Raw genomic sequence first — 13,173 nt, forward strand, 5'->3', positions numbered from 1 at the left:
CCGGCATCGTGTCCAGCACAAGCCACGCTGGCACAACCGACCAAAAGCTGCCACCAGTGCAGGCTTCGGCCTACACTTTGCTCCTCTCCTCCTCCTCCTGCTGACCCTGGGCTCTAACACCGCTAGTTTTTGCCCGGACATGCAATCTGCACAGAGAAAAACACCAGTCAATGTGTCAGTGGGGTTCAGCAACGCCAGCTGTTCCCCTGCTGTGTAGCTTGCAACGTGACCTGCAAACGCCACGCAGGCACATGAACTGAAATTGAAGGGAGCCTGCCCCCCACCCACAGGTGTTTCTATGTATAACAGCCACCTTGTACAGCAGTACTGCTGCATTTGTACAAGGTGGCTGACTTTTTCTCCTTGCCCACGTGGAACTCAACACGTACAAAATGTGTCTCATTAGAGACCATTACAATGTCCCTGAGGTGTGACTTTCCTTTGTAATGACACGCAGCACCACCCTTGTTAGCGCTGCCCGTCTTTTGACATCATTGGTTAGCTGGCTGCGCCTGTGCATCTCCCCTGCTCGAAACAACGCCCCTCGGTGTCTTATTTTTTTGGACAGCGAGGGTGTGATTGATGGGCATGTGCAGTGCATATGTTTGCCTGTGTTCACTCATCTCCTTCCGTCTTCTTCAGACTGGGTGTCCTCATGGCCGCGGCAGGCGATAAGGGATCAGATGAGGCCGCCCAGTCTGAAGCAGGTGTAAGGACATGTGTGAGCGGCAAACATATTTAGTGCACCAGGGCACGAATCGCAGCACCGCAGTGTGATTTTTTAAAAACACACTGTGGGTCTGGGATTCATGTCCATCGCTAACCGCAACGGCCAACATGAAATGAGGTCATAAGACAGGAAGCGCTCACAGCGCATGGCCAAAGGATCACAAGAGCGCAGACTCCTGTACAGCAACTAACAACGATCAGGAAGCTTCGCCCATGCAAAAAGGTGTTGTTTTCGACACCTGTGCTGCTTTTCTTTAAAAAGACAAGTCACGCCTCCACTACTGTTTAACAGTATAATGGGCTAAATAGTGTACGTGTTGCATTCAGCTTGTGCAAGTAGACAAATTAATAGAGCAACCTTTTACTTGTGCAGCATTAATGCTGCAGAAGGAGTGGCTCTTGTACTTTGTAACACCTGAGGGGGGGTTAAAGGTAACCTTTGAAATTGGTTCAACTAGGCTTCGGCCTACACTCTGCTCCTCTCCTCCTCCTGCTGACCCTGGGCTCTAACAACGCTAGTTTTTGCCCGGAAATGCTAGCTGCACAGAGAAAAACACCAGCCAATGTGTTAGTGGGGTTCAGCACCGCCAGCTGTTCCCCCGCTGTGTAGCCGGCATCGTGTCCAGCACAAGCCACGCTGGCACAACCGACCAAAAGCTGCCACCAGTGCAGGCTTCGGCCTACACTTTGCTCCTCTCCTCCTCCTCCTGCTGACCCTGGGCTCTAACACCGCTAGTTTTTGCCCGGACATGCAATCTGCACAGAGAAAAACACCAGTCAATGTGTCAGTGGGGTTCAGCAACGCCAGCTGTTCCCCTGCTGTGTAGCTTGCAACGTGACCTGCAAACGCCACGCAGGCACATGAACTGAAATTGAAGGGAGCCTGGCCCCCACCCCCAGGTGTTTCTATGTATAACAGCCACCTTGTACAGCAGTACTGCTGCATTTGTACAAGGTGGCTGATGTTTTCTCCTTGCCCACGTGGAACTCAACACGTACAAAATGTGTCTCTTTGAGACCATTCCACTGTCCCTGAGGTGTGACTTTCCTTTCTAATGATACGCAGCACCCCCCTTGGTAGCGCTTCCCGTCTTCTGACATCATTGGTTGGCTACTTGCGCCTGTTCGTCCGCCCTGCCTGAATAAAATGCTCCTCGTTGTCTTAATTATTTTGACTGCGAGGGTGTGATTGATGGGCACGAGCAGTGCATATCTTCGCCTGTCTTAACTCATCTCCTTCCGCCTTCTTCAGACTGTGCAGCCTCATGGCCGCGGCATGCGAGAAGGGATCAGCAGAGGCCGCCCAGTCTGAAGCAGGTGTAAGGACGTGTGTGAGCGGCCAAAATATTTACTGCTCAAGGCCACGAATCCCAGCACCGCAGTGTGGCTTTATGAAAAGACACTGTGGGTCTGGGATTTATGGCCATCGTTAACCGCACCGGCCAACATGAAATGATGTCATAAGATGGGCAGCGCTAACAGGGCATTGCCAAGGGATAACACAAGAGCGCAGACTCCTGTACAGCAAATAACAATGCTCAGGAAGCTGCGCCAAGCACCAAGGCGTTATTTTGGACACCTGTGCTGCGTCTCATCAAAAAACCAAGTCACGCATCCACTACAGTTTGACTGTAGAATGGGGTAAATTGTGTATGTCTTTCATTCAGCGTGTGCAAGTAGACAAATTAATAGAGCAACCTTTCACTTGTGCAGCATTAATACTGCACAAGGTGTGTCTCTTGTACTTTGTAACACCTGAGGGGGGGGTTAAAGGTTTCCTTTGAAATTGGTTCAACTAGGCTTCGGCCTACACTCTGCTCCTCTCCTTCTCCTCCTGCTTCAACACGGGCTCTAACATCGCTAGTTTTTGCCCGCAAGTGCTAGCTGCACAGAGAAAAACACACGCCATTGTGTTAGTGGGGTTCAGCAACGCCAGCTGTTCCCCCAGTGTGTAGCCGGCAAAGTGTCCTGCAAACGCAACGCAGACACAAAGCTGCCTCCAGTGCAGGCTTCGGCCTACACTCATCTCCCCCTGCTTACCCTTTGCTCCAACACCGCTAGTTGGGGCTCTAGGAAGACAATCTTTAATAGGCAAGGCAACGCATCTGGGTTCCAGCACCGCCAGCTGGTTCTCGGCAGTGTTCTTGTCACAGGTACTCCCTCGTGCCAAGCCTGGTTTCAGCACCGTCAGCTGTTTCCGGGTTGTGTCAACTTCACTGAGACGCCTATGCTTGCCCCGTCGTGGTGCGGTCGAGTTAGCCAACTCCAGGGTGCCTCCAGTTTAGGAGCTTCCTATGTGGGCTGCGTGAACTGGTAGTCAAGGCTGGTTCTGTAGTGCCAGTAGGCCCAGCTCCCCCTGTAGGACTGTTGGGGTTCGGTAACTGCGGCTGCCTCGCGGCATAGCTGTTCTCTCCTCTCCTGTGGGCCTTGGGGTCCACCACCTGGTTCCAGCACCGTCAGCTGGTTCCGGGCCGAGCCTTTGGCTTAGGTGCCTCCTCCTGGGTATCCGAGTTCCGCCAACGCCAGGCGGTCCTTGGTAGTGCTTTTAAGCGCGGGCACCTACAGCTTAGTAACCGGGTTCCAGCACCGTCAGCTAGTCCTCGGTCGTGCCATTGGCTCTTGCACACTGGGGCAACGCATCCGGGTTCCAGCACCGCCAGCTGGTTCTCGGCAGTGTTTTTGTCACAGGTACTCCCTCGTGCCAAACCTGGTTTCAGCACCGTCAGCTGTTTCCGGGTTGTGTCAAGCTCACTGAGACACCTATGCTTGCCTCGTCGTGGTGCGGTCGGGTTAGCCAACTCCAGGGTGCCTCCAGTTTAGGAGCTTCCTATGTGGGCTGCGTGAACTGGTAGTCAAGGCTGGTTCTGTAGTGCCAGTAGGCCCAGCTCCCCCTGTAGGACTGTTGGGGTTCGGTAACTGCGGCTGCCTCGCGGCCTAGCTGTTCTCTCCTCTCCTGTGGGCCTTGGGGTCCACCACCTGGTTCCAGCACCGTCAGCTGGTTCCGGGCCGAGCCTTTGGCTTAGGTGCCTCCTCCTGGGTATCCGAGTTCCGCCAACGCCAGGCGGTCCTTGGTAGTGCTTTTAAGCGCGGGCACCTACAGCTTAGTAACCGGGTTCCAGCACCGTCAGCTAGTCCTCGGTCGTGCCATTGGCTCTTGCACACTGGGGCAATGCATCCGGGTTCCAGCACCGCCAGCTGGTTCTCGGCAGTGTTTTTGTCACAGGTACTCCCTCGTGCCAAACCTGGTTTCAGCACCGTCAGCTGTTTCCGGGTTGTGTCAAGCTCACTGAGACACCTATGCTTGCCTCGTCGTGGTGCGGTCGGGTTAGCCAACTCCAGGGTGCCTCCAGTTTAGGAGCTTCCTATGTGGGCTGCGTGAACTGGTAGTCAAGGCTGGTTCTGTAGTGCCAGTAGGCCCAGCTCCCCCTGTAGGACTGTTGGGGTTCGGTAACTGCGGCTGCCTCGCGGCCTAGCTGTTCTCTCCTCTCCTGTGGGCCTTGGGGTCCACCACCTGGTTCCAGCACCGTCAGCTGGTTCCGGGCCGAGCCTTTGGCTTAGGTGCCTCCTCCTGGGTATCCGAGTTCCGCCAACGCCAGGCGGTCCTTGGTAGTGCTTTTAAGCGCGGGCACCTACAGCTTAGTAACCGGGTTCCAGCACCGTCAGCTAGTCCTCGGTCGTGCCATTGGCTCTTGCACACTGGGGCAACGCATCCGGGTTCCAGCACCGCCAGCTGGTTCTCGGCAGTGTTTTTGTCACAGGTACTCCCTCGTGCCAAACCTGGTTTCAGCACCGTCAGCTGTTTCCGGGTTGTGTCAAGCTCACTGAGACACCTATGCTTGCCTCGTCGTGGTGCGGTCGGGTTAGCCAACTCCAGGGTGCCTCCAGTTTAGGAGCTTCCTATGTGGGCTGCGTGAACTGGTAGTCAAGGCTGGTTCTGTAGTGCCAGTAGGCCCAGCTCCCCCTGTAGGACTGTTGGGGTTCGGTAACTGCGGCTGCCTCGCGGCCTAGCTGTTCTCTCCTCTCCTGTGGGCCTTGGGGTCCACCACCTGGTTCCAGCACCGTCAGCTGGTTCTGGGCCGAGCCTTTGGCTTAGGTGCCTCCTCCTGGGTATCCGAGTTCCGCCAACGCCAGGCGGTCCTTGGTAGTGCTTTTAAGCGCGGGCACCTACAGCTTAGTAACCGGGTTCCAGCACCGTCAGCTAGTCCTCGGTCGTGCCATTGGCTCTTGCACACTGGGGCAACGCATCCGGGTTCCAGCACCGCCAGCTGGTTCTCGGCAGTGTTTTTGTCACAGGTACTCCCTCGTGCCAAACCTGGTTTCAGCACCGTCAGCTGTTTCCGGGTTGTGTCAAGCTCACTGAGACACCTATGCTTGCCTCGTCGTGGTGCGGTCGGGTTAGCCAACTCCAGGGTGCCTCCAGTTTAGGAGCTTCCTATGTGGGCTGCGTGAACTGGTAGTCAAGGCTGGTTCTGTAGTGCCAGTAGGCCCAGCTCCCCCTGTAGGACTGTTGGGGTTCGGTAACTGCGGCTGCCTCGCGGCCTAGCTGTTCTCTCCTCTCCTGTGGGCCTTGGGGTCCACCACCTGGTTCCAGCACCGTCAGCTGGTTCCGGGCCGAGCCTTTGGCTTAGGTGCCTCCTCCTGGGTATCCGAGTTCCGCCAACGCCAGGCGGTCCTTGGTAGTGCTTTTAAGCGCGGGCACCTACAGCTTAGTAACCGGGTTCCAGCACCGTCAGCTAGTCCTCGGTCGTGCCATTGGCTCTTGCACACTGGGGCAACGCATCCGGGTTCCAGCACCGCCAGCTGGTTCTCGGCAGTGTTTTTGTCACAGGTACTCCCTCGTGCCAAACCTGGTTTCAGCACCGTCAGCTGTTTCCGGGTTGTGTCAAGCTCACTGAGACACCTATGCTTGCCTCGTCGTGGTGCGGTCGGGTTAGCCAACTCCAGGGTGCCTCCAGTTTAGGAGCTTCCTATGTGGGCTGCGTGAACTGGTAGTCAAGGCTGGTTCTGTAGTGCCAGTAGGCCCAGCTCCCCCTGTAGGACTGTTGGGGTTCGGTAACTGCGGCTGCCTCGCGGCCTAGCTGTTCTCTCCTCTCCTGTGGGCCTTGGGGTCCACCACCTGGTTCCAGCACCGTCAGCTGGTTCCGGGCCGAGCCTTTGGCTTAGGTGCCTCCTCCTGGGTATCCGAGTTCCGCCAACGCCAGGCGGTCCTTGGTAGTGCTTTTAAGCGCGGGCACCTACAGCTTAGTAACCGGGTTCCAGCACCGTCAGCTAGTCCTCGGTCGTGCCATTGGCTCTTGCACACTGGGGCAACGCATCCGGGTTCCAGCACCGCCAGCTGGTTCTCGGCAGTGTTTTTGTCACAGGTACTCCCTCGTGCCAAACCTGGTTTCAGCACCGTCAGCTGTTTCCGGGTTGTGTCAAGCTCACTGAGACACCTATGCTTGCCTCGTCGTGGTGCGGTCGGGTTAGCCAACTCCAGGGTGCCTCCAGTTTAGGAGCTTCCTATGTGGGCTGCGTGAACTGGTAGTCAAGGCTGGTTCTGTAGTGCCAGTAGGCCCAGCTCCCCCTGTAGGACTGTTGGGGTTCGGTAACTGCGGCTGCCTCGCGGCCTAGCTGTTCTCTCCTCTCCTGTGGGCCTTGGGGTCCACCACCTGGTTCCAGCACCGTCAGCTGGTTCCGGGCCGAGCCTTTGGCTTAGGTGCCTCCTCCTGGGTATCCGAGTTCCGCCAACGCCAGGCGGTCCTTGGTAGTGCTTTTAAGCGCGGGCACCTACAGCTTAGTAACCGGGTTCCAGCACCGTCAGCTAGTCCTCGGTCGTGCCATTGGCTCTTGCACACTGGGGCAACGCATCCGGGTTCCAGCACCGCCAGCTGGTTCTCGGCAGTGTTTTTGTCACAGGTACTCCCTCGTGCCAAACCTGGTTTCAGCACCGTCAGCTGTTTCCGGGTTGTGTCAAGCTCACTGAGACACCTATGCTTGCCTCGTCGTGGTGCGGTCGGGTTAGCCAACTCCAGGGTGCCTCCAGTTTAGGAGCTTCCTATGTGGGCTGCGTGAACTGGTAGTCAAGGCTGGTTCTGTAGTGCCAGTAGGCCCAGCTCCCCCTGTAGGACTGTTGGGGTTCGGTAACTGCGGCTGCCTCGCGGCCTAGCTGTTCTCTCCTCTCCTGTGGGCCTTGGGGTCCACCACCTGGTTCCAGCACCGTCAGCTGGTTCCGGGCCGAGCCTTTGGCTTAGGTGCCTCCTCCTGGGTATCCGAGTTCCGCCAACGCCAGGCGGTCCTTGGTAGTGCTTTTAAGCGCGGGCACCTACAGCTTAGTAACCGGGTTCCAGCACCGTCAGCTAGTCCTCGGTCGTGCCATTGGCTCTTGCACACTGGGGCAACGCATCCGGGTTCCAGCACCGCCAGCTGGTTCTCGGCAGTGTTTTTGTCACAGGTACTCCCTCGTGCCAAACCTGGTTTCAGCACCGTCAGCTGTTTCCGGGTTGTGTCAAGCTCACTGAGACACCTATGCTTGCCTCGTCGTGGTGCGGTCGGGTTAGCCAACTCCAGGGTGCCTCCAGTTTAGGAGCTTCCTATGTGGGCTGCGTGAACTGGTAGTCAAGGCTGGTTCTGTAGTGCCAGTAGGCCCAGCTCCCCCTGTAGGACTGTTGGGGTTCGGTAACTGCGGCTGCCTCGCGGCCTAGCTGTTCTCTCCTCTCCTGTGGGCCTTGGGGTCCACCACCTGGTTCCAGCACCGTCAGCTGGTTCCGGGCCGAGCCTTTGGCTTAGGTGCCTCCTCCTGGGTATCCGAGTTCCGCCAACGCCAGGCGGTCCTTGGTAGTGCTTTTAAGCGCGGGCACCTACAGCTTAGTAACCGGGTTCCAGCACCGTCAGCTAGTCCTCGGTCGTGCCATTGGCTCTTGCACACTGGGGCAACGCATCCGGGTTCCAGCACCGCCAGCTGGTTCTCGGCAGTGTTTTTGTCACAGGTACTCCCTCGTGCCAAACCTGGTTTCAGCACCGTCAGCTGTTTCCGGGTTGTGTCAAGCTCACTGAGACACCTATGCTTGCCTCGTCGTGGTGCGGTCGGGTTAGCCAACTCCAGGGTGCCTCCAGTTTAGGAGCTTCCTATGTGGGCTGCGTGAACTGGTAGTCAAGGCTGGTTCTGTAGTGCCAGTAGGCCCAGCTCCCCCTGTAGGACTGTTGGGGTTCGGTAACTGCGGCTGCCTCGCGGCCTAGCTGTTCTCTCCTCTCCTGTGGGCCTTGGGGTCCACCACCTGGTTCCAGCACCGTCAGCTGGTTCTGGGCCGAGCCTTTGGCTTAGGTGCCTCCTCCTGGGTATCCGAGTTCCGCCAACGCCAGGCGGTCCTTGGTAGTGCTTTTAAGCGCGGGCACCTACAGCTTAGTAACCGGGTTCCAGCACCGTCAGCTAGTCCTCGGTCGTGCCATTGGCTCTTGCACACTGGGGCAACGCATCCGGGTTCCAGCACCGCCAGCTGGTTCTCGGCAGTGTTTTTGTCACAGGTACTCCCTCGTGCCAAACCTGGTTTCAGCACCGTCAGCTGTTTCCGGGTTGTGTCAAGCTCACTGAGACACCTATGCTTGCCTCGTCGTGGTGCGGTCGGGTTAGCCAACTCCAGGGTGCCTCCAGTTTAGGAGCTTCCTATGTGGGCTGCGTGAACTGGTAGTCAAGGCTGGTTCTGTAGTGCCAGTAGGCCCAGCTCCCCCTGTAGGACTGTTGGGGTTCGGTAACTGCGGCTGCCTCGCGGCCTAGCTGTTCTCTCCTCTCCTGTGGGCCTTGGGGTCCACCACCTGGTTCCAGCACCGTCAGCTGGTTCCGGGCCGAGCCTTTGGCTTAGGTGCCTCCTCCTGGGTATCCGAGTTCCGCCAACGCCAGGCGGTCCTTGGTAGTGCTTTTAAGCGCGGGCACCTACAGCTTAGTAACCGGGTTCCAGCACCGTCAGCTAGTCCTCGGTCGTGCCATTGGCTCTTGCACACTGGGGCAACGCATCCGGGTTCCAGCACCGCCAGCTGGTTCTCGGCAGTGTTTTTGTCACAGGTACTCCCTCGTGCCAAACCTGGTTTCAGCACCGTCAGCTGTTTCCGGGTTGTGTCAAGCTCACTGAGACACCTATGCTTGCCTCGTCGTGGTGCGGTCGGGTTAGCCAACTCCAGGGTGCCTCCAGTTTAGGAGCTTCCTATGTGGGCTGCGTGAACTGGTAGTCAAGGCTGGTTCTGTAGTGCCAGTAGGCCCAGCTCCCCCTGTAGGACTGTTGGGGTTCGGTAACTGCGGCTGCCTCGCGGCCTAGCTGTTCTCTCCTCTCCTGTGGGCCTTGGGGTCCACCACCTGGTTCCAGCACCGTCAGCTGGTTCCGGGCCGAGCCTTTGGCTTAGGTGCCTCCTCCTGGGTATCCGAGTTCCGCCAACGCCAGGCGGTCCTTGGTAGTGCTTTTAAGCGCGGGCACCTACAGCTTAGTAACCGGGTTCCAGCACCGTCAGCTGGTCCTCGGTCGTGCCATTGGCTCTTGCACACTGGGGCAACGCATCCGGGTTCCAGCACCGCCAGCTGGTTCTCGGCAGTGTTCTTGTCACAGGTACTCCCTCGTGCCAAGCCTGGTTTCAGCACCGTCAGCTGTTTCCGGGTTGTGTCAACTTCACTGAGACGCCTATGCTTGCCCCGTCGTGGTGCGGTCGGGTTAGCCAACTCCAGGGTGCCTCCAGTTTAGGAGCTTCCTATGTGGGCTGCGTGAACTGGTAGTCAAGGCTGGTTCTGTAGTGCCAGTAGGCCCAGCTCCCCCTGTAGGACTGTTGGGGTTCGGTAACTGCGGCTGCCTCGCGGCCTAGCTGTTCTCTCCTCTCCTGTGGGCCTTCGGGTCCACCACCTGGTTCCAGCACCGTCAGCTGGTTCTCGGCAGTGTCTTTTGCTCTTGTACCTTCTGCTCCCCATCCTGGTTCCAGTACCGTCAGCTGGTTCCGGGCAGAGCCTTTGGCTTAGGTGCCTCCTTCTGGGTATCCAAGTTCCACCAACGTCAGGTGGTCCTTGGTAGTGCTTTCAGGCACGGGTACCTCCTGCTTAGTAACCGGGTTCCAGTAACGTCAGCTGGTCCTTGGTAGTTCCATTGGCTCTTGGACCTTCGGCTACCCATCCGGGTTCCAGTACCGTCAGCTGGTTCTCGGCAGTGTCTTTTGCTCTTGTACCTTCTGCTCCCCATCCTGGTTCCAGTAACGTCAGCTGGTTCCGGGCAGAGCCTTTGGCTTAGGTGCCTCCTTCTGGGTATCCGAGTTCCGCCAACGTCAGGCGGTCCTTGGTAGTGCTTTTTAGCACGGGTACCTCCTGCTTAGTAACCGGGTTCCAGTAACGTCAGCTGGTCCTCGGTAGTTCCATAGGCTCTTGAACCTTCGGGTAGCCATCCGAGTTCCAGTTCCATCAGCTGGTTCTTGGCATTTTCTCAGCCTTCTTGTACCTTCTGCTACATTTCCAAGTTGAAGACCCTAACGTCGACGACCCGGAAGACCACCCCGATGACGACGACCCGGAAGACCACCCCGATGACGACGACGACGACGGCGGAGACGACGACGGCGGAGACGACGACGGCTGAGACGACGATTGCGGAGATGACGACACTGGAGACGACGACCCTGGAGACGACAACATGGAAGACCGAGAAGCAGAAGAACAAGAGGCTGCAGAACAAAGAGCAGAAGAACATTAAGCATAAGACTTAATATCAGAGCAAAAGATATTATCTAAATTATATGCAGAAGAAGACTAAGCAGTGTATGGGGGTGAGTCCGTTCCTCATCGTGGTGCCCCTGGATAAAGCCTGATGCTGCAGGCCAAACTGAACGCGGACAAATGTAACTTTTGTGACTGGCAGAACGGAAGGTGTAATCTTCCAACTTTTATAGATAACAACTACGGGAATGCCTGTCACAAATGAGAATATGATGAAGAAGTAGAATAGGAAGAATAATAACAGTGGAATAAAAAGAATATGTAGAATAGGAAGAATAATAATAGTTGAAGAAAATGAATATGAAGAATGTAATAAAAAAAAAAATATAGGTAGAAGATGAAGAAGAAGATGAATAAGGTGAAGAAGTTGATGTCAAAGATGCTGATGATGATGAAGATGAAAGTGTGGGAAAAGGAAAAAAAAGAAGGGGAAGGTCGTGGAATAGTGAAACATCAATATCTGACAAAATAAAAAAAATTTACATAGTCAATATCTTTTTCAATCCGAACGTCTTTAAAAAAAAAAAAAATCATGCTATTCTATTTGATTGGACTAATCCTCATTGCCTTTAATGTCTCCGCCACCTCCCCCATACATCCTACATTATTCTTAGTTGTTTTCCTTCATGTAGAATGAACCTACAAGGAAAGAAAGGGTTTATTTTAATTCCGATATTTTGGTCCCATTGACTTGCATTGGGATCGGGTATCGGCGATATCCGATATTTTTTGAATATCGGCCGATCCAAACCGATACCGATACTTTCCGATATCGGAAGGTATCGCTCAACACTACTAACAAACACTACACAACATCATAATAAAGGAATCAAAATATTATACCTAAGTCCTTGTAGTAGTTACAAACTCAGAAGACGATAGCTGGACAGCACACTGTATACAAAAATGAGAGTCAGCCCTTTCATGAAGGGATGGGAATGGAAAGAGCAGCAGATGTATATGAGGATAGACTAGCCAATTTGAGTACCAGACTATCCTCTAGTGGTATAAGGCACTGGAAAAATAATGGTCCTCTAATTCAACAGGACCCTAATATTCCAGCATAGCATCTGAGAGGAGCATTATGTAGAAACAGAGATCCTGATTCCAGTGATGTATCATTTACTGGGATGCTTTCTGTAGTTTTGGTAAAATCAGTTTTATCAGCAGGGTGTTATCACTGCACCACTAGTAAACCTGCTGCCATGTAATCCTTCACAGTCGTGAGCTCTGTATAACCCCACCCCTACCACTGATTGGCAGATTTCTGCCTATGCACAGTGAAAGCTGCCAATCAGCAGTGTGGGCGGAGTTATACAGCACTCAGCATTGCGAGATCTGCAGCAGATAAAACTGTGATTTTATTACAACTGCACCAAGCTCTCCAGTAAGTGATACATTGCTGTAATCAGGGTCTCTGCCTCTAGATTATGCTGCTCACAGATGGGGTAGAAATAATTAGTGACAGATTCCCTTTAAATGTGGAATCAATCACTTGCAGCAAGGGTCTAATCATTAGATGATTAACAAACAACTTATTATTATTAAGTATATAATGTTCTTTATTCAGAAGCGCATCTCGCCTCAGCCTCCCGGCGTTGGCTACTTTGAGGAACCTGGAATATAAGACATATTTTCAGTTGTTTCACACTTTTTTGTTAAGTATATAATTCCACATGTGTTAATTCATAGTTTTGATGCCTTCAGTGTGAATTTACAATTTTCATAGTCATGAAAATACAGAAAAATCTTTAAATGAGTAGGTGTGTCCAAACTTTTGGTCTCTACTGTATATAGTCACCTGTGGGTGGTAAACATCTCCCTTCTATACCTGCGCCCTTTCCATACAGTTATGATCCCCCGAGAACCTTCAGCTCCTGCAGCCAACAACAATATCAGAAATTTATCCTGAATCATATGCCTGTATGTATGAAGGACAAGCCAAGCAAGGACGACATCCTCTCTACACCAGTGTGCGGCAATAAATTCACAGAAAAAGGTGAAGAATGTGACTGCGGCTCTGTGGAGGTATGAGTTCATCTTTAATCCCTTTTTCTGTGCCCCTGATTCTAAGTTTGACCATGTGACTTAGTTTCACATCAATTTGAATAGGGAATTAGGTACCAAAGCATAGCCTTAGTATTAGTGGGGGAAAACATAGTGATTGTCTGAAGTTAAAGCAATTATCCGGGACTATTTTATTTATTTTTTTTACTTTTGGCCAAACAACTAACAGGCTGGTAGTTACTACCTACCTCCCCATCATGCCCAGTGCTGATCTGTGTCGGCGCAGAGAGGTCACAGACCGCTTTTACAGCTTTCGTTGATGTCATGTCGACAAAGCAGTTACTTCTCTTCTTCTCTGTTAAAGGGAACCTGTCACCTTGGCGGGACCGGTTTTTGTCATATGGGCGGAGTTTTCGGGTATTTGATTCACCCTTTCCTTACCCGCTGGCTGCATGCTGGAAGCAATATTGGATTGAAGTTCATTCTCTGTCCTCCGTAATACACGCCTGCGCAAGGTCCCACCAAATTCAGATGACAGGTTCCCTTTAAAGCTGTGTGACCATCGATGTCATGGTGATTGACACCCAGCTCCCTGCTGCCTAACTGCATGAATCTGGCTGTCAATCAGCATAACGCTGAAATTCACATCACGTCCTGTCAATAGAGCAGCCCAGAAGAGGAAGAGCTGCTCTGTTGATGTGTAGCAGATGAATCTCTAG

The 13,173-nt window shown here is 53.9% G+C and overlaps 1 protein-coding gene across 2 annotated transcripts in view; it reads left to right on the plus strand.

Annotated features, from left to right (window-relative positions):
- Positions 1 to 13,173, plus strand: part of LOC138676942 (zinc metalloproteinase-disintegrin-like MTP4) — a 108,644-nt gene that overhangs the window by 63,248 nt on the left and 32,223 nt on the right. For both annotated transcript variants that reach the window (XM_069766657.1, XM_069766658.1), the window contains one exon: positions 12,298 to 12,475. In XM_069766657.1, the coding sequence (XP_069622758.1) occupies positions 12,298 to 12,475 (178 nt within the window). The remainder of the gene's footprint in view (positions 1 to 12,297; positions 12,476 to 13,173) is intronic.

The sequence above is a fragment of the Ranitomeya imitator genome, chromosome 4, assembly GCF_032444005.1.
Source record: "Ranitomeya imitator isolate aRanImi1 chromosome 4, aRanImi1.pri, whole genome shotgun sequence".
Taxonomy (NCBI): Eukaryota; Metazoa; Chordata; class Amphibia; order Anura; family Dendrobatidae; genus Ranitomeya; species Ranitomeya imitator.